General features: G+C 37.6%; 2 protein-coding genes across 3 annotated transcripts; both read left to right on the top strand.

The window, feature by feature from the left end:
* Positions 1-87: 87 nt before the first annotated feature.
* On the top strand, positions 88-19,088 carry LOC121959537 (uncharacterized). 2 transcript variants are annotated; one of them, XM_088071492.1, is made up of 5 exons: positions 88-264; positions 4,950-5,033; positions 16,126-16,147; positions 16,726-16,813; positions 18,407-19,088. In XM_088071492.1, exon 5 carries the CDS (start codon positions 18,618-18,620, stop codon positions 19,071-19,073), a length of 456 nt encoding a protein of 151 aa, XP_087927618.1. In that variant the 5' UTR covers positions 88-264; positions 4,950-5,033; positions 16,126-16,147; positions 16,726-16,813; positions 18,407-18,617; the 3' UTR covers positions 19,074-19,088. The 2 variants fall into 2 exon arrangements, with proteins under 2 accessions (XP_087927618.1, XP_042364832.2); XM_042508898.2 differs by lacking the exon at positions 16,126-16,147.
* LOC121959536 (tripartite motif-containing protein 16-like) lies at positions 1,526-4,626 on the top strand. Its single transcript, XM_088071491.1, has one exon. It carries the CDS (start codon positions 1,843-1,845, stop codon positions 3,523-3,525), a length of 1,683 nt encoding a protein of 560 aa, XP_087927617.1. The 5' UTR covers positions 1,526-1,842; the 3' UTR covers positions 3,526-4,626.
* Positions 19,089-27,673: the final 8,585 nt, after the last annotated feature.

Here is a 27,673-nt window from a genome sequence, read left to right as displayed (position 1 = left end):
CTGGGCACGCGCTCAGGCGCGCTGCTCCCAGGCGGAAGTGTGTGTTTATTGTCACTTTTTTTTTTTTTTTTTAACGGAAGTGCACGTGTTTAGGAAGCACCGAGCAAACGACTGGATGCATGAGGCTGTTATTAAACTGCGCGAGCTGTGAGAGAGTTTAACAAAAACACGTTTTGTTGTTTTTGGATATGTGTCTTCAGTTCCTTCTTTCTGCTCACTAAAGTCTGCGTTCACTGGAGACCTGAGGAATTCAAGGTACACCTGGTGAGTAATTAATGTACAAATGGTCATTTGGCAGGTGAAGTATTTTTGTGATTTCACCAAAATGGACAGAAATACATCTAGAAACAATTTTGTGGTTTGATCACACCAGCCAATATTCTTTCCTAAAAGTACAATGAAATACACAGTAAAATAAAATCAATAATATATTTCGTAGATGGAGGATTAAAGCAAGCATTATGTAGGTGCGTTAAATATTATTTGAATTATAACTTAATCAAAAATTAATATAATACATTTTTCCCTATAAAATAGGGAACATTTCATCAATGACATGGACAATCTTCCATCCCATATGATTGAATAATCTCCTGTATGATCTATTTTCAGCACACTCGTGTTAATAATCTAAAATGTCATTATGGTTAATGCTATTCTGTCTCTCATCATGTTTCTCCTTTTATTGTATTGTTTGTACTTTACTAGTCTGATAATTTATTTTTGAGTTATTCATATTATAAATTGGTGTTTCCACACCGTCAATTTGTGACTGTATTCTTTGTATATTTAAAAATAAATAAATAAATAAATAGGTACATTTCATATATATATAGAAGAAGTGACATATCTCTTTGCTAAATCTGTATAATATGAAACAAAATTTCATCTGTTTAATATGGCCTGAATCAGTCATCACTAATCAATAGTCAATAGTTTCCAGTGTTTATATATATATATATATATATATATTTCTGCCCAATGACAGCTGGGTTTGGCACCAGCCCGCCCACGACCCTTACAAGGACAAGCGGTTATGGAAAACAACATACATAATGCATATATAATAAAAAGTACAGAGTTAAACACAAGACAGAAACTGATACTGACACTGGGTTGGAAAGATTAAGTAATGAATTTATCAAACTAAGGAAACTGAAACTGGCCTAGTACACACTACTACTGCTAATAATAATAATAGTAATTTTAAGTAATGGCTGAATGCCATTTAGCTGCTTCAGTTTCAGCATCCCTGTATTGTGCATATTGGCTCACTGTCACGGCTTACTGGGACACTTTAATAAAACAGAGCCATTCCTAATGTTATTATAACTCCTGTGCTTTTTCTTCTGTCCAAATGTCCATCGTAATTAAGGCCTCTTCTGTCACTGTGGGAAGACAAAGTCAAGGGAGACACCTGGTGGTGAAAAAATTATATGACTAACAAATCCAACCAAACTAAATGGTAAAGGGTCCAAAACAAACCCCCACTTCCCTGATTTGAAGGAAAATCCTTCCTAGTCCTAGGCTCTGAGTTAATTCCTTGGTGGCATAATCTTTTTTTTTTTAAGTGAACTTCTTAACTGGTGTTTTTAAGTTGCAGCCCTGCTGGTTACACCTATTCAGCCCACATATTTCTTGCTTCCTCCATCCTCCATAGATCTACTATTGAACAGATGTAACCCGCATGCTGGGGAGAGCAAGTGCTCTCACGCCTCATTTGGTGCAGATCAGTGTTTTAACATGAAGACAAGAAATTCAGGTTTGGTTAGGATCAGTTTCCAGCTTCTTTTTGTATGAGATAGTGAAACTATTCAACTATTACTGTCTCTTCGAGGTGAAATGGCGCAGCAAACAATTCAGATGGACCACAAAAAACTCTGCTGTTCGATCTGTTTGGCTTTACTGAAGGATCCGGTGACTATTCCCTGTGGACACAACTTCTGCATAAACTGTATTAAAAGCCACTTGGATGAAGAGGATCAAAAGCACGTCCACAGCTGTCCTCTATGCAGAAAGACCTTTGCACTGAGGCCTGCTCTGGAGAAAAACACAGTTTTGGCAGATTTAGTGGAGGAACTGAAGAAGACTGGACTCCAGACTGCTCCAGCTGATCACCGCTATGCTGGACCTGGAGATGTGGGCTGTGATTTCTGCACTGGGAGAAAGCTGAAAGCTCTCAAGTCTTGTGTGCAGTGTCTGGTCTCATACTGTGAGCAGCACCTCCAGCCTCACTATGAATCTGCTGCCTTTAAAAAACACAAGCTGGTCGACCCCTCCAAGAAGCTTCAGGAGAGCGTCTGCACTCGTCACAAAAAGGTGAGGGAGATTTTCTGCCGCACTGATCAGCAGTGTATCTGTTATCTCTGCTCCATGGATGAACATAAAGGCCACGACACAGTTTCAGCTGCAGCAGAACGGAGTGAGAAGCAGAAAGAGCTCGAGCTGAGTCGACAAAAGATCCAGCAGAGAATCCAGAGCAGAGAGAAAGATGTGGAGGTGCTTCAGCAGGAGGTGGAGGCGATCAATCGCTCTGCTGATGAAGCTGTAGAGGACAGTGAGAAGACCTTCACAGATCTGATCCGTCTCATTGAGAAAAGAAGTTCTGATGTGAAGCAGCAGATCAGATCTCAGCAGGAAACTGAAGCCAGTCGAGTCAAAGATCTTCAGGAGAAGCTGCAGCAGGAGATCACTGATCTGAGGAGGAAAGACGCTGAGCTGGAGCAGCTCTCACAAACAGAGGACCACACCCAGTTTCTGCAGAACTACCCAGAGCTGTCAAATATTACTGACTGTAAAGACTCATCCAGGATCAATATCCATCCTGTACGATACTTTGAGGATTTGACAGCAGCTGTGTCAGAGGCCAGAGATAAACTGCAGGACTTTGTTAGTGATGTGTGGACCAAGATCTCAGAGACTGAAGTAGATGTTTTACTGCCACAACCTCTTTCCAAGACCAGAGACAAACTCTTGACATATTCACATCAAATCACACTGGATCCAAACACAGCAAGCAGAGGACTGTCATTATCTGAAGGGAACAGGAAAGTAACAATTATACATAATTTATTCATTTGGATGAAAATGATGTTAAACATTCACTTAATTTCATACAGTGACATGTATGGCCTTCAAGTTCTGGGCAGGGAGAGTCTGACTGGACGATGTTACTGGGAGGTGGAGTGGAGAGGGCGTTTAGTTTCAGTTGCAGTCACATACAGGTATATGAGTGGACCTGAATGTAAAAGTGTATTTGGGGATAGTGACACGTCTTGGGCGCTGTATTGTTATCATGATTGTTATGAATTCAGACACAATGATGATATCACTACCATCTCAGGCCCTCAGTCCTCCAGAGTGGGAGTGTACCTGCATCACAGTGCAGGTATTCTATGCTTCTACAGCATCTCTGAGACCATGACGCTCCTCCACAGAGTCCAGACCACATTCACTCAGCCGCTCTATGCTGGACTTGGGTTTTATCATGTTGATGGCTCTGCTGAACTGTGTGAGCTCAAGTAGAGAGGCGTCTTAAACAAGGCACAGGGTGAGAATCGAGATTAAGTTTGCATATTTACTCTCAGTCCTTGCTGTTCAGCTCTCTGTGTGTCTCAGTGTCTGTGGGGCTGAGACATTTAGTTTGTGCAGGTATCAGTAGTAGCGTACATGTTTATACATTCAATATAAAACACACAGGATGTGTCATTGCTCTGTTTTTCTCGGGAAATCTCTTGAGTGAAATAATGTAGGAACTGAACATTTTTCAGATTATGTTTGTATGTTGAGAAAATTCTCTATTAAAGAGAAGTGAAGAAAAAGAAATACTGTTTACAGATTTTAGCTTCATTTATTCATTAGACTAAAACTGTGAGAGCAGAGAATCAAACTAAAAATGTGGCTATTAAGATATTATGAGGAAGTCTTTTATTACAAATGGAAAAAAAAGGAAATTGCATGTTTATTCCAAAACAGAAAAATTACCTGCGTCATCCATATATATGAATATCAGTAAATTAAGACACTGGATAACTTTAATGTAACGTGTTGAAACACACTTCTGCTATTTATGAAAATTACAGGATATCTGCAGGTAAAAATCGAGGTTTTTTCATGTTTTTCTTTAATTTTTTTATGTGTATTTGTGTAATTATGGATGTACAGAATAATTATTTGTTGTATGATTTAAATTTTTGATCTTAACGCATAGATTTTGGGTTAATTGTGGATCCACAGCTGAGTTCAAGTATGCTTTGTGTTTAAATCTTTTTATTTTTTCCATCTTTGTTGTGGTTTTTCTGCTCAACTCACTGACGACCAGATAATTGTGAAGGTCTTCATTTGATGCTGTTATGATGTTGTATCAATTAAGTTTATCTTAATCAGAGTTTTTATCATTCTTTTTAAAAAATGGTGAATATACATTATATTGAGGGCATTTTCTGTTGTGCTGAAAGTATATAGTTATAATGTTATGAAATATCAATGAAATATAATCATGTGTTTCTTTCAGTAACTGTTAGTTGCAACTGACATTTAACAAAATGTATGAAATGTAACATAACTTGGTGTTTTGGGCTGTCAATTTGTGACTACATTGTCTGTATATTTTGAAAATAAAAACAAAATAAAAACAATATATATGATTATATTATTTGAATTTAAACTCAAATCTGAATCTGAATCAAATCTGCTAAATCTGAATAATAGGAAACAAAATTTCGAGCTTTCATTATGGAGTAAATCAGTAATTACTAATTATAGTTTCCATTAATGTATATTTTAATATCTATATGATGTAAGCATAAGTGTCCAAAGGTCATTGTGTGTGTGTGTGTGTGTGTGTGTGTGTGTGTGTGTGTGTGTGTGTGTGTGTCTCACTATAGCAGCAGTACTGTGTGTAGTCTCTGGGTGTCACTGCAGGACTGTGTCTGTCTCTTGTCTCTCAGCGGCTCCAGTGGAAACTCGGTGTGTAGTTGAGCTGCAGGAGCGGAGGATGGCAGATCGCACGGCACCGAAAAACATCTGAACAGGTTCAGTCTTTCATATTTCCTCATAGTTTCCTGCATCTTCACCTGACTGTGCAGTTTAAGGGCTCTGCAACACTTTATCATCAACATATTTATCTGAACAAACTTAGTCCTTGCACCAAAACAGAATCAGATTTTTATTTTTTTATTTATTTGACCACATTTGACATTTATGTGCCTGAGAGGTACATCCAGCTGGCTGGAGCCACATTACAACATTTTTAATATATGTCTCTTTAATTTATAGCTTTTTACTGACGTTTTTACTTTTTTATTATTAAATCAATCATGTCCTTATTGATAGAACGGCCTCATTTGATCATCATTCAAGTAGAAGGTATCAGTGTTATGCATGAGCAAATATGTGATGAGCAAATATACATGTTATGATAACCATTAATGGTCATACCATGGTATACTTAAAACAGTTTACAGCTGCAATCCTAGTGTCCACCTGAAAAATCGAAGTCCAATATTTAATCTCTTTTGTCTCTGTTTTTGGTCTCCACCAACTTCTGAGGGGTATTTTTTTGTCTCTTTAGCTGCTAAATGCTTCACTTTGTCAATTAGTTGTGACTGTCTTCTGTTTGTTACTGAGCAGGTAATGCACAGTGAGTTTTTTATAGTTGTTTTTACTAAAAACATCTGTCCACTGTGGCTGATAATGCCATGAGAGCGGTGAGAGTGAAGCTAAAAAGTACACAAACACTTAAATGACTGAAACTCACTTTTCGTTTTTATAATTCTCTACATTAGGGTTGCACAATATTGGATTTTTTTGCAGATATCAGATAAATATAACAACTCCTTTGGTCGATAACTGATACCATTATATTCGAGTTTTTTTCACTTATTTTCTTGATCATCACGTCTCTTCAATAGTGGAATTAACATCAAATTATGGCTGCTCTTATCGCGATGACCCACTCGCAGATAGAGACATAAAATACAATGCTTTTCAATGTGTATAATAGTCATGCATTGTGCAAAATGAACGGGACAATGAAGCCTTTATATTTCTCTCTCAAAAGCCAGACTCCATTGAGAAAAACAACGATTTAACATCGCTGAATATGTGAGCTGCTGGTCTACTGCTGTTATGATCAGTTAGTTTGTTTGCATTTTTGTGAGACTTTAGTGTTTAAAAGTGTTTCTTCGGTTTCACCAAATAACACAATAATGCAAATAAACAAACGGATCAAAGCAGCAGTTGACCAGCAGCTCCAGTGTTCAGTGAAGTAAAATTATTATTTTTCTTAGTGGAGCCTGGTGGCTTTGACAAGAGCGTTAACGGGCTATCTGACGGAGAGGTTGTGCGCGGTAAAAATGCTCTCAGTATAACATATACCTAAACTGATCTGCTTTTAGGCGGCTAAAATACTTCTTCTGCTGCTGCCCGTTGCTCCTGTGTCCATCGTGTTTCACCAAACTGGGTGCGTGCCGACATCGGCTTTATGTAATACAGTCACAATGGACAAGATCATTATACAACCCACTTAAAAAATCCAATCTATCCCTTTTAAAATAATCTACAGATTTCTATATTAACATTTAATGGTAACTGTTCGTTAAAGCTATCCTGCATTGATGACAGCAGGCTCCATCGGGGTTTTAAAAGTTAAAAATTTATTCAATTCATCCCTACAACCAATAAAATTACTGCTGTAACACTGCTAACAGCATGTTAAATCACCTTTTTTTTTTTTGGCCGCTATCTCTCAGTCTCTCTGTCAAATCTGCATCAGTTCCACATCGGAGGCCTCCAGGCGGACTTAGATAATGCTCTCCATATTTACAGTGGCAGGAGGATTGGGAGGTTTTTGACTAGATCCCATTTGTGTGAACCTATTAGTGCTGAGCGCTCTGAGCTCCCTCTGATACGCCTCTGAGATTAGGCAATGGTATTACTGTAAGAGGATCGACTCGCCTCGAGGTGAGGGCCGAATATACAGCGAGAGCGAGAGAGAGAGAGAGAGAGGAACACACACAAAGGCGGGAACGTGCTCACACAGATAGGACCACACACTCCCCAGAAAAAATCAGGACCTGGCAGTGACAGCGGGGAAGAGATAGAGGGAGGAACACACACACTTCAAAATGAAGAACTGAAACCAAGGACTTGCAATGATAACGATGGTAATGAGAGAGGAAGTGTGTGTGTGTGTGTGTGTGTGTGTGTGTGTGTGTGTGTGTGTGTGTGTGAGAAAGAGAAAAGACAAAATTGTTAAATTAAAAAGATGTTTCACTCTCCTGAACATGGGCGATTGTTATTTAAACCCCACTTCCGAGGCCTTCGCAGGACCAAAATCCTAACGCCGACGGGCACACCATGAATTAAATTAAAAAGAAAAGATATAAAATGGACCCGAGGACAGTCAAACTCGATTTGAGTAAACCTGAGGATTAACCCTTTGAAACCTGAAAATTGGCTTGATTTCTATTAGAAACATAGACTGAAGGCAATGAGCAAAGAAAGAAGAACTGAACCAAAAACTAGAAAGAAATTAGTGAGAAGTACAAGAAAAATACCTGAAAGTGAGTAAAAACAAACACAGTAGAAATATTTCGTCATTTAAACACCTTAGTCGAACTTTGACAAGACTCTGCTGGTTTGCTCCAGCCTCCCTCAGTGGTTTGGGATATGGGGACTGTTCGTTATTTATGAGGGTGGACGGAGGGGGCCGGAGCCGCCCCCACAGATAAATAAAGTACAGTCCCACAACACAGGCATGGAAGTAAAATGACTGAATTTCTTTAGGTTATATCATAAGATTAAATGTTTATTGACCTTTTAAGGTGGCTTTGAGAAATTGGATTTAGTCCCAGACTAATATGTTAACCCTTAAAAACCTAAGCATATTGGCTAGATTTCTTTGAAAAGCATTGGAAGAAGGCAATGAGACACTTAATAAGAAATTGCCCCAAAAAATTAAAAAAATTAAATTTGTATAAAGTTACAAGAAAATAACCTAAAAATAAGCAAAAGAAAAAGAAATTAAAATAAAAAAGAAAAGAAAAAATAAACAAGCACAAACAAACAAGAAAATGACCTCAAGAAAGCGATAAAAAAATCTGTAATATAATTTAAAATATATAATTATAGCAATTATAAGAACTATCGTTTTTTCTAGCTAATTTTTAATAATTTCTTTGTCACCTTTTGCTGTTTTTTTTCAGTTTGCTGGATTTGTTTTTTTTTGCCAGGTTACTCATTATGGTTTTTTTCTGTGTTTTTGACAGAAGTCAAATATTTTTTTCAGGTTTCAGAGGTCAAAACGACTGTGAAAAGCATCTGAATGCAGCACAAGAGAACTGATGACAATCAAGGTGTTAAAATGCTCATTTTGAATATACTATAATTGTAAGAATTACAGACTTTTCCCTATTTTTTAAATAATACCTAATAATGCCACCCAAATCCCATTTTTTATTTTTATATTTTAGATTTTTTATATTAATATTGTTTTTGCAATTTGTTTTTGCTGAGTTACTAATTGCTGTTTTCTCATGTTTTTAAAAGAAATCAAACTAATTTTCTCAAGTTTAAATAGCTTGTGAAAGGTGTCTAAATGCAGCACAATAAAACTGATGCTGATCCAGGTGTTAAAGGGTTAACATGTACTTTAAATGTCGAGTTTTTGTCAGAATAACACAATAACTCGACTTTTTCTCAAGTCGCGTAAACGTACTGACTGCGCGACAAATGAATGTTTACAACTGACAGTGAGTTCATTGTCATTATTACTAGAAATGATGGACAAAACTATGAGAATAAGTCCCAAAATGAACACCACCAGTTCAGATTCTCTGTCATCTCCATCCATGTAACTCGGAAAATAAACACATCACACCTTTAATTCTGCGTGTGTGTGTGAATGAAACAGTGAACCTCAATCAGGAGGAGGAGGAAGTCGCAGCAGAGGGAGAGAGCACCGTGTCATAATTTATGCCTTAAAAAGCATGAATTTTTCAGCACACAGTGGCAGAGATGGCACTTCATGTTTACGACAATCATTTCCTTAGTGAATGATTCATGTGGATGTGGCGCTTATGAATCTTTCAGGGAACAAACAGAAACACTGATGCTCCCAGCTTTAAACTACCGAGCCGAGTGTCTGTGAATGAAGTGAGTGTGGGAATAATAACCCCACCTGCATCACTTTTTCACAGGAAAATTAATATAGCTTGACAGACGTGGACAATTTGGATATCCTCCTCTCTATATTCTGGACAATGTTGGTGCTTTTTTTGCTCCTTTAAAAAAATAAACTCACTTATTGCAGATTTCAACATAAACGTTGACGTATTATGCTGTGTTTGTGTCCACGTCATACATTTATATTGTTGCTTTTTGTTGGAATAAAAATCATATAAACTGCAGTTCCCCTAATGGCCACTAGATGCTGCTCTCAGAAAACTGCATTGAAGTGATAGAAAGATTTGGTGTTTAAATATGTATTTTAAATTAATTCTGAATTAATTGTGGTGATTCAGTCCAAATTTGCTGTTACTCAGTACAAAGGGACAGTCTTGATGTCATAGTTGCCACCTGCAGGAGAGCTCTGCATTAAATGCATCAAATTTTGTGTGTTGCTGTCAGTCAGTTTTAATGACTTAATTTTAAATTCCTGAGATTTGATCAGATTGGAAGCAGTGAGGCATGTCGGTAAATATGGCCAACATGGCGGCAGGCTATTATTAGTTCATATAAAACCGTCGGACTGGCCGCTGTCACCCTGATATTCGGCGTCGCTCCTCTGCTCAGTGGAAGCATGTCCTCCTTTAAAAATCACATTTATCTGTTGCCTGGAAGCTGCAGTCGCCTGGTGGAAATCTTTCATCTTGCCTGTGTAGTGCCCTTCAGAGGGCCCTACCGGCTGTTTGGATTTTAGCCAAGGTTACTATAGAAACACAGAGAGGGAGAAGTGCAGGAAAATGGGAAAGGCTTGCTCATGCTAATAGAAAACACGCTTACCGAGTCCCGTAAAAAAAAAAAAAAAACACACACATTTGAAAATGTGAACAAAATGTAAACATCAAAGGTTTTTAGTTTTGTTCGCGATCAAAGAGTTTTTTATATCATCTCCTGATGAATAAGGACCGGTTTCTATAAACCTGGAGGTGCTGAAAAAGCTGGAAAATGCAGTGATTGATGGTTTAATTGATTGTTTGTTGGAATGATTCATTCACTAAACGCAGCAGCAGATCAGCTGGTGATACAAAGACTGCTCACAACAGAGCTGAAGCCTTTAAAGGGCTGTTCTGCAAATTTACTCTTCACAACAGACTCTTTGTGTGCAGTTTGAAATTACATTTAGGACAAATAATACGTTATCTGTAGCTAAAAACAAATTATACCACATTTAGTTATTATCTTATTTGTGGTTCATCTAAACCAGGAGACTCAGCTTGCTTTGCTCGGGGGCAGGAGGCCGGGGGCCAGTTGCAGGCTCCTGATGTTTCTAGGATTTTAGGACATTTCTTGGATTTTTACATGGATCTAGGATTTTAAGACAATTCTAGGATTTTAGAACATTTCTAGGATTTTAGGATGTTATAGGAATTTAGGACATTTCTGGGATTTTTACATGTTTCTAGGATTTTAGGACATTTTGAGGATTTAAGGATGTTTCTAGGATTTTAGGATGTGATAGGTTTTTGGGACATTTCTAGGATTTTAGGACAAGTCTAGGATTTTAGGACATTTCGTGGAATTTAGGATGTTATAGGTTTTTGGGACATTTCTAGGATTTTAGGATGAGTCTAGGATTTTAGCACATTTCTAGGATTTTAGGATGTTATTGGTTTTTAGGACATTTCTTGGATTTTAGGACGAATCTAGGATTTTAAGATGTTTCTAGGATTTTAGGAGATTGTAGGATTTTGGGACATTTCTAGGATTTTAGGATGAGTCTAGGATTTTATGACATTTCTAGGATTTTAGGATGTTATAGGAATTTAGGACATTTCTAGGATTTTAGGATGAGTCTAGGATTTTAGGACATTTCTAGGATTTTAGGATGTTATAGGTTTTTAGGACATTTCTTGGATTTTAGGACGAGTCTAGGATTTTAGGATGTTTCTAGGATTTTAGGAGGTTGTAGGATTTTGGGACATTTCTAGGATTTTAGGATGAGTCTAGGATTTTAGGACAGTTCTAGGATTTTTACATGTTTCTAGGATGTAAGGAAGTTTCTAGGATGTTAGGACATTTTTAGGATTTTTCGGTCAATTCTAGGATTTTAGCTCAATTCTAGGATTTGAAAAACATAGGGGCTTAGCCAACCCCTTTTTGCGGGGTTGCAGGAGATCCTCCATTGAGTATGGTCTAAACAGATAAAATTTGCAGATGTGTGATCGAGTGACTCCATCCAATCACAGGCTGACACTGGCAGTTTGTTTGTGTGTGTGTGTGTGTGTGTGTGTGTGTGTGTGTGTGTGTGTGTGTGTGTGTGTGTGTGTGCGCGTGCGACCTCAGTGGAGTATTATTCTCTTTGAGGTGAGCTTGATAGTCGTGGCAGACACCTGCACAGATCACAGCTGAAAGATTTAAATCGTGTCGACTGGGAGAGTATGGGACCGACGAACGAACAGATGAATTCATTAAACTGCTGATCAAACGCATTAAATTAAAATGTATGTTTGATTGAAGTCAACCACACCGAATACACTCAACATGCATATTAAAGGAAAACATCATTAACATGAATAAATGCACACGAGTCAGGGAGCGATGAATGAATGGATGAACAAATGAGACAGAGTGAATGGGTTAGTAGACGTAGTAGAAAATGTTTAGAAATGTTCTCTTGATATCCCTCAAAGTATAAATACAAATGTGATGACGGCAACATTTTTCCTGGGAATCAACTGTGCAACATGTTAAAATTCAAAGTGATTAACCCTTTGAAATCTGGATTGATGTCTGTTTTCTTGTACTGCACTCAGACGCCTTTCAAAAGCATTTGAACCTGTGAACCTGTGAACCTTTCAAAGACATGGGAAAAAAGGCAATCAGTATTTTGGAAAGAAATGTCCTGCAAAATGCAGGAAAATTGTCGAAAGGTGAAAAAGAAAGAGAGGGAGAAAGCATTATTAGAAAATTATAAAAAATAATAAAAATTAAAAAAAGTGGGGAAATGTCCCACTTTACCATGTTTTACCATTATTAGTATTTTAAATAATAGTAAAAGAAAAAATATATTCTTTCTGTATCATAATTTTAAATATATAATTATATTATTAGAAGGTCATTTCCTTGTTTGATCTCTTTTTTTTTTAAACTTTTTTTTCTTACAGTTTTTCCTGGTAATTTTCTAATAATTTTTTATGAATTTCTTGCTAATTTTGGGGTCATTGCCCCTGTTCTGCCTTTTTCCATATTTTTGAATGAAATCAAGCTACATTGCGCAGGTCAAGTTTAAGGCAGTTTTGTGCATATTTGGCCTCCCCTGCAAGAGTTTAACAGGATTAATAATGAAATTAAGAACATTTTGGGCTGATCTAAAATTTTTATGAAGATGTTTTTAGAGAAGTAAAAAATAAAATAAAATAAGAATAAACTCTGTTTCAGACTTTGGGTGCGACAGATGCCCGCAGCATCTCCTGTAAGAAGTACCTGTGCAGCAGTGATCCACTGGATCTGTCAGACCTGCATATTTAAAGGCATCAGTTACTCAATGAAGTCATGTTTTTAGAGATTTCAGGATTTTTTTTATGCAGGTGTTTATATGTGAGGAAAATATGAATATGCATCCATGACTTTGAGGATATTTAGGGATTTTATTTTTTACATTATTACGCTCAGAGGTGTGGTACAGCATGTAGATGTGGAGATGCAATTACATTAAATACGCTCTGCAGGCTAAACTGTGCGTGTGCTTGTGTGTGTGTGTGTGTGTGTGTGTGTGTGTGTGTGTGTGTGTGTGTGTGTGTGTGTGTGTGTGTGTGTGTGTGTGTGTGTGTGTGTGTGTGTGTGCAGCTGCAAGGAACCCCTGCAGGGCCTGATTGCCCTCTTATACCTGTTGACAACATCCATCCATCCATCCATTCATGGTCCTTTAACCTTTTGAAAACTGGGCACATTGGCTTGATTTCTTCCAAAATCATGGAAAAAAGGCAGAAAGCAAGTTATTGTCAGAAGAAATGACCCAAAAATTAGCAAGAAATTACCAAACAGTTACAAACAGTTATAAAATACATAAAAATCAGCACAAAAAAGGAAAGAACAGTAAAAACAACAACATTTTCTGAAAAATTGCTCAAATTAAACAGAAAAAAATCTGCAACATAATTAAATATGACATTTCGATGATTATAAATATAATTTTCTTGACATTCTTTACTGGGTTTTTTGGACAATATTCTTACAAATCTGTCCTTTTTTTTGAATTTGTGGTACATTTCTAAACCAGGTTGCTTATTGTCTTTTTCCCATGTTTCTATGTTTTTGAGATTTTTAATGCTTGTGAAAGACATCAGCACAAGAAAACTAGTGTTGATCCAGATTTCAAAGGGTTAAAGCTGGAGTCAGCAGTTTTCTTGAAAGTGGAATTTTAAAAAAATACACTATAGACCATTTTTTATAAATACTCACTACAACTCTGATTGTGTGTTTATCCACTGCTGAAAATAGTTCCTAACAAACTATATAACAACTATTTCCTCCTTTTTGAGTAAATTTGCTAAAATCTACAATGACCAGATATTTCAGACAATAACTGGATCTTCTTTTAAATTTTATTTTTTTAAATGGAACTATATTTTTGTATTTGTTAACACAAACAAAACGATGTGGCAACAGCCTTAATATTTTTCATAAATACAAGAAAATATTCCTGTTTTTAATGAGATGTGATGACACTGAAGAGTACAACCGTTTACATTCGCATTATTTATAGATGCAACACAAATGCCTCTAGTGCTTTAACACTTGCACTACAGGATATGCACCCTGAAAATGCCCATTTTTTCATAACAAAAGATTTCTAACCTAATTCCTCATCACATTTCAACTCCCTCTGCGCCCTTCATCCCCCGAGGGTTCCCCTAAGACTCCCAATCTCTTCCTCTCATATTCAAACACTTTAATATTATTAAACATTTATAATATTATGTCCCATTTAGCTGGACAAAGTTAGCGCTCATTTTTTAGCATGTGTGGCCCCTCTGGGAATCGAACTCTCACCCGGGCTGTGTTAGTGCCTTGCTCTGCCGATTAAGGACAGCGGATCAGTAAACTGCTTCACCCAGGGGATTAAAAACAGCAACAAAAAAACAGAGGAGGTGTGGATTTGAACCGATAAATCAAACTGATACGGCATCGTTATGTAAATTTTAACCTCGGAGGGCAGTTTCACTTAGTACTGTGTGTGTGTGTGTGTGAGTGTGTGTGTGTGTGTGTGTGTGTGTCCGCATGTATCTCTCTCTCTCTCTCTCACACACACACACACACACACACACACACACACACACACACACACACACACACACACTTTGCACTCTGCCAGCTGAGACCCAAACAATAAAAATAACAAATAATAAAACTATTCTCCATCTCTGCCTTGTCCCTCCAGGACAGACAGCCCCTCTCTCTTTTCTTTCCTTTTCTCCACCTCACTTCTTTTTCTTTCTTTCTTTCTTTCTTTCTTTCTTTCTTTCTTTCTTTCTTTCTTTCTTTTTACTGTCACTGTCTCTCTGCTACTGTTTTAATATCATCATCACCATCATTATCATCATTATCATCATCTTCATCATTATTATTATATGTTTTTTTTGCAGCAGACACACAAATTTACTGGATTTTTTTCATATTTTGCATATAAAGCAGCTCGACTCGATATATATTAACAATGGATCAAACAAAAGTTGTCTCCTGCACAGAAATATCAGCCAGTCTCAGTGTTCCCAGCAGCTGTTTTCAGGACACTAAAAATCCTCTGCACACGACCTGCTCAGCACCAAACACACTAATGCCTCATTTCCACTGCCCGACTCGACTCGACTCGACTCGACTCGACTCGACTCGACTCGACTCGACTCGACTCGACTCGACTCGATTCACTTTTGGTACCAGGTTCTGTTGCTGGAATAGGAGGACCGAGCCTTTTTGTCCTCCCACTTTTTTGGGCATTATGAGGCTGTTTTACAAACGTCTGATGTTGGTTATACAAAATATAACTGACTTTGACTGAGGTACCAAAACAACAACAAACAAAAAAGACAACAAACAAAAATGACAACAGCAAAAAAAAAGAGGCTATTATTTCCAATTTTTTTTATTTCCAATAACTAAATAAAAAGAAATGCTTTTTGCAAAGAAATAATAAGAATAAGAATAATAAGAATAAGAATAATAATAACTTTCTGTATATAGTATATTATTAAGCGAAAAGACCAAAAAAGCTCTTGCAAACAGACAAATATTTAGAGACTGTTTTTGTATTTGTTTTTTTGCTTAAAGTCGAAGCAGCAAAGGTCTATTTGACTGCAGCAGCAAGAAATGACTGTTGACTCTGGTGAAATCTAGTTATATCGCCATGTTTGGGCTTTTAATGTTCATATATTGTTTTTTTTTCACTCTGATCTCCTGCTTCATTAGATGCTTTGAAGAGCAACAGAGGAGAGAGAGAGGGAATATTGCTGTAAAGCAAACCTAATAAAGGACAAACAATATGCAAAGATTTATGGTTCTCATCAATAATAATAATAATTCTGTTGAAAACTTGAAAAAAATATCAGGCTGACAGAATAATACCAATACAGATTCAGTTAGCTGCATCGTTTTGTCTGCATTCGTCATTTGTTTCCTGTCAGTCCTTCTCCATGTGTGAATTTAAATGTTGTGTCTGTTTTCACCTTTCATTCAAATTCTATATAAATCGAATATTTATGATTTTAGCAGTATAAGTTTTTTCTCTTTTTGAGGTTCATCCAGGGACACATGAACTTTTCAGCATTTTGCTGGTCTTGTCACAACCTTTTAGGTTTTTTGAATTCATGTTTATTTGTCTCCTGTGTTATTTTACAGTTTTATTTTGGTAACCATTGTTTTGTCTCATTTCCCTCCTGTATGATCACTCATCCTGCCCTAAAGTGATTCACCTGTGTCTCAGGAGGTGGGTTTCCATTACAGATTTGTGCACAAATTAAACAAAGTTTTCAAAATGTCGATAAAACACAATAACGACGTGACTGTGTTTCCACTGAGTGATGTTATGTGACTTCTCCTAGCATGATAATACTCTAGTAACCATAGCGATGGATGTTCAAAACATTAGCAGCTTTATTTCTATTGCAGCCACCACACTTGCCATAATTAGCTCAAATTGAAGGCAATGTAGGCGTGTTATGGAGCGATGACGGAAAGGCAAAGGGAAGCCGCTCCCACGTATGAGGGGCTTCTGGGACATGATAGTTCACGATTTCACAGAGGAATTGTGGATTCAAAACTTTCTGATGATCTGCTCAATGTTTGCAGAGTTATGTGATGCAATAACAGCTCTTGAAGCGCCAGTTCCTACAGACAAGCACATAGCCATAGCATCATGTGACCTATAAAAGCAAAAAAAGAAAAAAAAACCTAGTTGACCTCATGGCTACATTCTTGAAAAGTACATTATGTTAAAGTTGAAGAGGAATTTAAGTCTATTATTGTAATTATTGCATTTATTTACAATTGTTTTCTCCTCAAAAGAACTGGCTGACCTGGAGGTTTGCTTACAACCCGACAGCTCGTGGTTGTTGACATATCGCCATTTTCCCAGATTTCAGCTCTTAACTTGGTGAGTACACTGTTATTATTACTGAGCGGAATATATTTCTTTTTCTACTATGTATATATTGTTTTGTACGCTGTAGCATAATGCACACCATTTTTATGTGTCGTAAACCTTACATACAATTCTGTATATTGTAAATCAGCTTAAGGCATATATTTGTATCTTTACACATTTTACATATTCAGCATATTATTTATATTTTACATTTTTTATTTTTTTCATGCGTATGAATTGAGACACAATGCAGATATTTTTTTTTAATTTTATATTTTTACTATGTTTTTATGCACATATTGTATATTTTCTACTTGGATTTTTCTTTTTTAATCTTATTTACTAATGCATTTTTTTATTTTACTTTTTTTACACTTCTCATTTCTACGTCTGTTTTGTTGTCGGTTCTCTAAACTTGGCATCAGAGCAACTGTAGGAATCACAATTTTCCCAGGGAATCAATAAAGTATTTCTGATTCTGAAATGATGATGAGATTAGTTGCATGAAGACCGGCCCCACCCTCCCCAAAAAAACAGAATTTTTCTTTATTCCTTTAAACTATAACCACTTTGTCCAGGCATCAGGACTCACAGTGAAACCAGGCTACAGTGATACTTCCTTACATAGAAACTCAGTGCATGTGTGTGTATTTGTGTGTATCCTCAACTCTCTCACATGCACACACACACACACACACATACACACACACACACACATGATCAGTGAAGGATGCAGAGACATGAGGCTCCTCTTTCCCTCTTCGGCACGTCAGAAGCATTTTGCCGGGTGATTAATCGCAGCGGCGAGCGTTCGAGCCCCACGGTTGGCCCGGGGGCGTCGCCACGATCCCTGCACCTGCCACTCTGATCCACTGACCCCCCCCCAAACACACACACATTTATGCACAAACATAAAGCCGCAGATAAATGTGGAAATGAACAGGATATGCAGAAGGAAAAAATACACACACAAAAGACACAGCTACATAATACAGACTAAATTCACTAAAAAAATCCAAAAAAAGTACATTTTACAAAAACCTTAATGGCTGAAATCAAATTCAAATAAAACATTAAGAGACACATTTAAAGCCTGAAGACAGAAAAAAATAAGCGTAAAAAATAACACTTGTAGAATTGATGACACAGAGGAAAATTCAGCAAAACTAAAAATACAAGTAAAGAGAATATGTGAATGTTAACATATTTAATGATTATTTTAAAATATGGTCTATAATGGGGCCATAGGAGCCGATAAATCCTGGCCTATGACAGGGCTAAAGCTTGGAGACCATGATTAACCCTTTAAACCCTGCTTAGACATTGGTTTTCTTGGACATCTTTCACACACATTTAAACCTCTGAAACTTTGAGAAACTGGTTTCATTTCTTTCAAAAACATCAGAAAATATATATAACGAACTTGGAGAGAAATGTCCTGCACAACTTAAAAAATAGTAAAAGGTGACCAAAAAAAGACCTAAAACTAGGAAAACATTGTCCAGAAAACTAGGGTGTATTCATATTTGTTCTAATTAAATGTTAGATTATTTTTTAAAACATTTTCTTTGACACATTCTTTGACTTTTTTCTACATCTCAGTGGCTGTGTGGGAGATGCGCTGCTGCAGATCCGTGCTCACAGCTGCTGCGTAAGAGATCCACGCTGTTGGAGATCCGCGCTACCAGACGCTGTGTAAAAGATCCGAGCTGCCAGCCACCTTGTCGGAGAGTCTTGCTGCCAGCCGCAGGACCTTGTGGAGATCTGCGCTGTTGGAGACGCACGCTGTCGGACATCTGGGCCGCAAGCCACCATGTCGGAGGTCCTTGCTGCCAGTCCCTGTGACGGAGATCCGCGCTGCCAGCCGCTGTGTCAGAGATCAGTGCTGTCGGAGATCTGCGCTGTCAGCCACTGTATCGAAGATCCCACTGCCGGTGATCCGCGCTGCCAGCTGCTGTGTCAGAGATCTGCACTAACAGCTGCTGTGTCAGAGGGCTGCGCTGTCAGCTGCCCTTTCGGAGATCCGCGCTGTTTGAGACCCGCGCTGTTGGAGACCTGCGCTGTTGGAGACCCGCGCTGTTGGACATCCGGCCGCAAGCCACCATGTCGGAGATCTGCGCTGCCAGCACTGTGCCAGAGATCCAGGCAGCAGGAGATCCGCACCGCCAGCCGCTGTATCAGAGATCCACACTTTTGGAGATCCGCGCTGCAGCCCCTGTGTTGGAGATCCACGCTGTTGGAGATCCACACTTGCAGCCATTGTCAGTGACCTGCACTGCTTAAGTTCTGCGCTGCTGACTTTTACTTCTAGCAGTACTTCTCTGTACTTTTATTCGTGTCAGCTGCTACTTCTGCATACTTTCAGCTACAGAAACCATTCAAATGTAAAAATGTCATGCTCTTGATGGACGTTTATGCCTCTCATTTTCCCTACATTTTATGCCTCAAAATATTAAATATTTATAATTCTAACCTTTTCAGTTAACATCAACTTCTTCCTTCCAGTTCAATTTGAAGCTTCTTCAGTTTAAAGCAGTTCAGCTTTCATTTCTGCCAAGTTTTTAGAGATTTCCAACCATTTGTAATATATTTCTGTATTTTCAACTATATATTTCTGCATTTTCAGCAATGGCTTTGAACTAATTTCAGCTTTAAACATTCACACGCATGTTCCGCAGGAAATGCATTTTCTAGTCACAGATATCCTTCTCTCATTATTCCAAATCAGTTATCAATAATGACATCTCAAAAATATAGATTTAAGTACTAAAAAAGCAGAAATCTTCCTTTTCTCTCACTCTCTCTCTCTGTCTGTGTCACATCCCCTGCTCTCTCACCACCTGAGTTGGAGGAGGGCGAGCATGTGTCTCAGGCCCACACTACATCTGTTACACTCCAACGTGTGTGTGTCGCACCACCGGTTAGCATGTGTGTGTGTGTTTATATATACTCTTGGTGGTAGTGAGGTGTGTGTGTGTGTGTGTGTGTGTGTGTGTGTGTGTGTGTGTGTGTGTGTGTGTGTGTGTGTGTAGCAGCAGATGTCATTTGTTCTGAAATCAGCAGCTGGATCCTAAGTTCCCAGTGGGACCTTTAATGTCTACTACACACACACACACACACACACACACACACACAGACAGACACACACAGCCAACCACCAGCCCTACCTGTGTACTGTACACACACACAGGGGATGTCATGTGGGACAGTTTGTGTGTGTGTGTGTGTGTGTGTGTGAGTCCAAGATCAACAGGTTCTCGGATGGTTGTGAAGGTGACGTGGTGGTGTATGTGTGTGTGTGTGTGTGTGTGTGTGTGTGTAGATATTAGAAGAGCTGAACTGCTGACCATTAACATATGGAGCAGGTTACCCGCATACATTAACCACAGGTTACTTACACACACACACACGCACACGCACATGCACATGCACACACACACACACACACACACACACACACACACACACACACACACACAGATTTTATTTTACAAACAAACCTTTGATCAAAGTTTTCCAGAGTTCAGAGCGCAAATTAAACTTCATCTGTAAAAACTTCTGTTTTCTTTTTTACTACTCAGCAGAAACAGTTGGAGGAGGAAGCTTGAAGTTCAGTAAAAATCACACTTCATCACATGAACAAGTGGTAAGTAAAGATAATTTAATAATTTCTATTTGCATCAGAAAAATATGAATAATTAAATCCTAAGTGATGACTTTTAAAGCACTGTGTCAGTGTAATAATTTATTTTATTAATTCATTTCATAATTATTTGGTAATGTAAACCTTCTTATGTTACTACTACTACTACTACAGAAATGCTCATTCAAAGTAGTTGTCTTATTAGCACATCCATTATGGCCAAATTGTTTTGAACATTATATATATATTTTTTATTCATTAGATTTTTAGTCATTATGGCACAATCAAGGTAAGAAGTAACAGTGCCAGACCTAGCACATTTGTTAATAATAATAATAATAATAATAATAATTAGTTCCAAAGTCCTCAGCTACCTTTATGGTTTTATTTGGGGAGACATGTCACCTGGGTCCGCCACTCTAAATCTATTTGGGGAAAAAAACGACCATTTTCTTGTCCTGCACTTTGTGGTTACTCAAGTCGAGCAGCCACTAAAGTATTTTTTAGGGGTGTAAGGTTCTTGAAATAGGACAGTAGCATGCTGTATTGCGGGTCGACTCTTTGCATGCCTTGCTGCCATCTGTGTGGGGGTTATTCATAGAAAATAATATGGAAGGTTATTTTGACGTTTAGCGGCGGTGTATTTTTGTCTTCATACGTTACATTTCCAGTGTTGCATTTGTAAAATGAGGTATAAAGACTATTTGTGTAAATTTCCAGCTGTGCCGCTTTTCCAGCTAAAACCTTCGTGTGGTCCTTTAGTAAAAAAATAAGGAAAATTTTGACTTTTAAGAACATAAAAACAGTCACAAATCCTCAGTGAATAATATATGTTTAGTATTACCTGAATGTTGTTATTCTGAAGTCTTTATACTGTTGCTTTGTCAGTGATTTCGGTGAAACATACCATCGCCAAAAGCCACCCTCTGCCACAGTATGATACACTGCCCGGCGACGTGAGTTTTTAATGTGGCTGAGTGTTATAATATCTGGCCAGTCGGCTGGATGACACCTGGCGTGCCCGTGTGATTCGCAGATTAGCAGCGTCAGTTGATAACAGCCAACACACTGCCTGCGTGAGCAGCGTGTAAGTGCTATGGAACCTGTTTTTTAAAAAAATATTATTTTCTTTCAGCGCCAATTTAAAAAAGTTAGAGCAAACTTGTGGTAAATATGCAAAAATTATGATTAAATATTTTTCACCATTTCACTAAATCTGTTGTCCGGGATGCCATGAGCTCACATATATGTAATTTTCCTTTGCAGTGTGGCCATTTCACAACCATTCACCTTAAAACGCCCAGGGAGTTTCGCCCTGTAGCCAGGCGCCATATGGCCGTCTCATACAGGATCTAGCCTCGTCCTGACAATTAGGACCACGGGCTAAAACCCTGCTGGATCTGGAGCACAGCCAGATGAGAGGAGGACAGAGAGGAGCTGAGAGAGAGCAAAAAAGAGAGCAAATTCATCATAAAAACAGAAAATGAAGTCAATGCGTACATAAAGAAAGTGGTAAAGATGGAAAGAGTGAAGACACAAAAAAGCATAGAAAGTGAGTGTGAGGAGAGGAGGAGGAGGGGATGGGGTAATAATAATGATAATAATAATAAAAAGAATAAAAGTAGAGAAGGAAAAACTGACTAAGTGGGCTAAACAATGTTTAGCCAATTAAGCGTTGCAGAGGAATCCATGTGCACAATGAGCCACCCATGACTGAACGCAGAGACAGAGGCAGAGCTGCTTAATTACAGCCCGAAGAGACAAGAGTCTTCATCAGAGCGGAAACAGAGCGAGGGAGGAAGGAAAGAAGGAAGAATGCAAGGAAGCAAGGAAGGAAATCAAGACTTATGAGCCTATCTGACTATAGTTTGTCTAAAAAACACTCATAATTCCTACCTATTTATTAGGTTTTCCTTCCAATGTACCTGTGAAAAACAAAAAAGACAAACATAAATCACCTCATGAAGTCACACATACTTGTGAATAAACAGAGAGAAGGGGGGAGCGGATGAATTATGGTGTCGAAATAAAAACACAACAACCCAGGAGGCTCATAAAAAAAAAAAAACATCTCACCTTCAAACCAAAATAACACACACAGAAAATAAACATCAACACGACACGAGCGGATTCAGCTATAATTTAACCAAGATCTAAAAATGATCAAATCTAACAACTGAGAGCAAGAAGTCCAAGTGTGTTTGGAAGCTTTTGCATAAATATGAATAAACGTTTCAGTGAGGAATCACAGTGAGTGTGAATAAATACCAAACTAGACAGCGAGGCGGGTAAATGTAACCAATAAACTCCACAGTGTACAAAGAAATAAAATAAAAGGTTGTGCCAGCCACATATCATAATTTACATGCATCAGCTTCTTCAGGGGACCTCAATGTCAAAATATGACACGTGTCAGTTTATGTGTCTCACAAAAATGCAACAGTTTGTGTGATATCTAACAGCAAAGCTCCACCAGATAAAGTAAATTGATGTGAAAGACCACGTCTGGACGAGTTTCACTGACTCTTGGGGCTGTTACTCTAACTACAGACTCTGCTTCTGCATTTTCGTATTCCAAAAAAAAAAGAAAAAAAACCCAGATCAAACAGTAAAAGCAGCGCTGGCTGAACATAAACCTAAAATTTTGTGAATGAGTTGCATATTTATCACCTCAAATATTCAGAAACAATGTTTCAGCTTACTGTTTAACTGTAATACAAGATCGTTCTTTTCAGCAACTAGCAGGAGTTTTTATTGGTCCGGTGCAGCGCAGTGCATTCTGGTAGTTATAGTTTTTTTTCCCTCTTGAGCAAAAGCATCCTTTTTCTTTGTTTCTCTGGTCATGTAGCACCATTTTTTAAAAGTATTTTCATCTTTCGGCTGCATAGACAGCCGAGGTTTATGTGAGACTATGGTGGAAATTGTCATTACTGATTACATATTTTCACATATCTACCACACACTATTTTGTTTTAACTTAACTTGTTTTAAATTAATGACACATTTTAGGTCACTGTAACAGGTTGTGTTACTCCATCTTCATCCTGGAACAAACATCTGAAGTTCTGTTTATTGAACGAACGTGTTTTTATGGGAACATGATCAGATGATTTTAGGGAACGGTTAAAAATCAGGACAAATGAATCCAACTTCTTTTTTTTTTTATTGGTGTGTGAAAAAGGGCCCGCCTCTATGAGAGGTTATATCACTGTCTATCTTCTTATAGATCTTTATATTTCTCATGACTACAAGAAGTTTTATTTTGAGTTAAAATAAACACAACATAAACCAGATATGACACTTTGAGGCAGTTAAATCAAATAATATGACAATATATAGATAGACGCAATCTAAAACATGAACCAGATACAGACAGTTAAATAAACTGTGGACATTAAAACAAAAACAAAAAAACAAAGTACTACCCATAGGGGATAAAATTAACTCATTGTGGTCTGGATTTAGGATTGCACGTATTGTGTTGAAAATTGAGCAACATATTGTAAAAAAGAGTGCTAGAAAAACGCCTTCGTATACGAAACAACTGAGAATGAGTGGTTAATCTTCCACCAGTTAAAAGCAGTTTGAACCTGGTTTAATGTTTCACATTTAATGCACAACACAGTGGATTCACTGCAAACGTCCGTGTGTGTGCTTAATGTGGGGAAATTAATAATACTGAATGTTTAAGTTGATGGTATGCATCCCTGTCCACCTGATGTATGAGGGTTATATTACAGTCCACTGGAGGGGAGGAGCGAGAGAGAAACTTCTCTATTTATTTTCTGCTGTGCTGCCTGGCACACATGTTTAGCCCCGGGTGACGGCGAGCAGGAAGTATTTCTAAAAACAGGGTAATTCTGGAAAAATCACTGGCAGCTAAACCCCCCCTCCATCCCTCCATCCCCCGCCATGTCTTTGGCTGGGTCATTGCATAATTTAGTAATCAACTAAATTAAGGTACGGAGAGATGAACTTGCAGCTCGTGAGCATTTGTGTCAAGTTCATCGGCTTTTGCAGGAAAACGGCGTCCGGGCAGCCGCCGTGCTTTAATGAATCTCAAACCGCCTCCGATTTTCATCTGCAGCGGCGAGGGAGGGAGCTAGCTGGGGCCCCTGCGCACACACACACATGCACATGCACGCAAACACGCACACACACAGGAAACAGGCACCATTTGGTGTTTATGTAAATGTGCAAAAACAAAATGGCTGACTGCCAAATCCTGTCAGTAAACAAAGCTTGTTTAAGTGCCAGGCAGAGTGTTGTTAAGGTGGACCGCTCAGGATGGCGTTGAGCAATAGGTGGCCCCGTGACGCTGAAACACCTTAAACGAGGGTGCCGGTGACCATGTAAAACAGCCATTAACTTGTGATCGGATGCAGGAGTGTTGGCCTGCATCTCTAAAACAGGAACATTGTTCCCGGGCCTCTTGTTTTTGTTTTTTTTGGGAGGGGGATATGGTTGGTTGTCATGGCAGCTGAACAGCCAATAGTCACTCAGAGCAGTGGATCTTATCTGCATCAGTGTGGAGTTTCTGAGTGAAGGTCCATTCAAATCATCAGAAAATCACTGTGATCAGAGTTAGGCTGCAGCACAGGGGGGCAAGGCCTGTCCAACTGAGTTTTTGGCCCCCACCACCACCAGACCTGCAAAATTCATTATATTATTTCATAAATTAAGTATAATCGGGGTGCCTAATAGCTCACAGGGCAGAGTGGGCACCCTGTGCCACAGGTTTGACTCCAACCTATGCCCTTTGCTGCATGTCATCTCCTCTCTCCCACTTTCACACTTAAATTTTCCTCTCAAATAATTTATTTAATAAATAAATGAATAAATAAATTTTAAAAAAAAACAACAAAAGCAAATAAAGTTTAAAAACATGTTTTGATGATGAATAAAATTTTTAAAAATCCCAACAAATTCATACGATAAAAATACATATAAAACAAGGAGGCATCAGTTAGGCCTCCCTCCATCAAATCTGACGCTGCTGTACGACTTGTGTGGGTTTACAGTGCCCCAGGTGTGAGTCCGAAAACCTGGAAATGAGTTAGCATTTCAGTACTCACGGTTCCCACAGTTTTTAAAGTCAATGTTTTTTTTAATGGGTTTTTTGTTCTGTGCCTGAAATAATGTCTGTGGTTAACACAAACTGAGGGACTTTCACTTCTTATTTATGCATACGTGAATTAATTAGAGGTTTTTGTTGTGTATGTAACTGTATTATTATTATTATTATTATTTTTTTTTTTTTAATTATTATTTTTATTAATTTATTTACTTTTAAAAAAAAATATTTTATTGATTATTTTTATTAATTTTTATTACTGCTAGTTTCTGTTGTAATGTAATGTTATGTTGATTTGGACCCCAGGAAGACTTGTTGCCTAGGTGTCAGCTAATGGAGATCCTTATAATAAACAATAAACAATAAAAAGTAAACGTTGAGGAGAGTATTGGACGAATTAGACACCAAGGACAAGACAGAGCTGAAGAGACTTTTTTTCTACCAGAGTTAGGAGTAATAAATTCACTTCGCACAGCAGAAAGTCAAAATTTTAGACTTCCTGAATGCTTGTTGAGTGACATCAGCAGTTCATGTTACTATTTGTTATTTGCCATTGAAGATTTAATGAGGGTAAAGATAGAAATGGTTTATGTGCAGTTTGAAGGTAATAATTTAAACTCTGCAGTTGCACACATTTATTATACATTTTCTTAAATGATTTTTTCCAAACTTTGCGTTAATTTTGATAGTTTTCTCAGTGCCGTTTTTTCTCCTCCTGATATGTTAGGAAGCACATTCATCTGCAGTGCATGGTGTATTGAGCAGATGGCTCTTTTGTTTCAATCATTCTGTGCCGTGTTGGTGTTATTTTCCTGCATTTTTGTCAAGAGATTGCACTGCTTTGTATTAGAGTGCTTCTGGAGTGGCTTTAAAACCGCAGAGAGGTACAGGTGGAAATCTGTCATGTTGTCATGATGACCCAATCCCCATGGAGAGAGGAACTAAATCACTGATTCTGAGTTTTCTTTGGTGTTTTTATTTAAGTTTTTGAATAGAAAAAAATTCTGTTTAAAAATTAGGCTATTAACAAGATGTTGAATTGTAAAAATGTTGGTCCATCTGTGTTTTTCACATTGATAATAATAATAATAATAATAATAATAATAATAATAATGATAATGATAGTAATATGACAACAACAATAATAATAATTATATTAAAGAAAAAATAAGCTCAGATTTTAAAAATTAATTCATAATATTAAGAGTAAATAATAAAGTTGAACTTTTGTTCACAAGCAAATGTTTTGCAGGTTTAATGTTTTTTTTTTTTTTTTTTTAATTTTCTTGTTTGATGCATCCATGACAATCTTCTCCCAAGGGAGACAAATAAAGTAACCTTGAAACTTGGTTGTTCTTCAATTGGAACTTGATTTATATTTTTTAAATGTCATTTTTTGTATGTATTGGAGATTATTCCCTTAACCTTAATTTAATACAACTTTGAACGTAGGTGATGTAGACTGAGGATGATCCAAGCAGGACTGAAATGCTGTCTTCAATAAAGTTTTGTGGCATGGAGTGAGTGTGCAGCCGTTACTTTTTTCCCCGTCTGGAAAACTGGGCAAATTCTCAGAAGGCCTTTTGGGCCTCTTAGACTGGGTTTACATGACATTGATTAAATAGATTAAAATGATAATCATAATAAAAATTACAAAAAAAATAAATAAATAAATGTAAAAAAGAAAAAAGAATGACTAAATATATGAGTAAGTAAATAAATAAATCGTCTTATTGTATTTATTTCTCAGGGACAGTGCATATTAATAAATATTAACGTGAATATGCCATAATTAGCCAGATGACTTATTTTCTGTCAAAGTTTGGCAGCCTGAAATTAAGAGGTGAGCTAAAAAAGGTTAGGTGCCTCTTAAATGAATAAATTAATAAATAAATGAAAAAAAACAAGAATTAATAAATAAATAAGTAGATAGAAAAATAGATAGATATTTATTAAAAAATAATTTAATACATGCATCCCAAAACACTAAAAACGTTTTCTCCCATGATCCTCCTGGTGAACCATAGCGAGTGGAAAGGTCATATGAGGGCGGAAACCGGAAATTTAGCGGGTACGAAATGTACCGCAACACCAGCTAGCGTCGCCGGCTACAAGGAAATGAACAGGGGCACCTTTCTGTTTGAGAAAAAAT

The sequence above is a fragment of the Plectropomus leopardus genome, chromosome 20, assembly GCF_026936395.1.
Source record: "Plectropomus leopardus strain MGB_pleo_1.0 chromosome 20, ASM2693639v1, whole genome shotgun sequence".
Taxonomy (NCBI): Eukaryota; Metazoa; Chordata; class Actinopteri; order Perciformes; family Serranidae; genus Plectropomus; species Plectropomus leopardus.
The sequence above is the reverse complement of the archived record's forward strand: the minus strand, read 5'-3'. Positions and strand labels throughout refer to the sequence as shown.

Coding starts and splice junctions, on each gene's coding strand:
- LOC121959536 (XM_088071491.1), top strand. CDS start 1,843: ATGGCGCAGCAAACAATTCAGATGGACCACAAAAAACTCTGCTGTTCG.
- LOC121959537 (XM_042508898.2), top strand. CDS start 18,618: ATGTCGGAGGTCCTTGCTGCCAGTCCCTGTGACGGAGATCCGCGCTGC.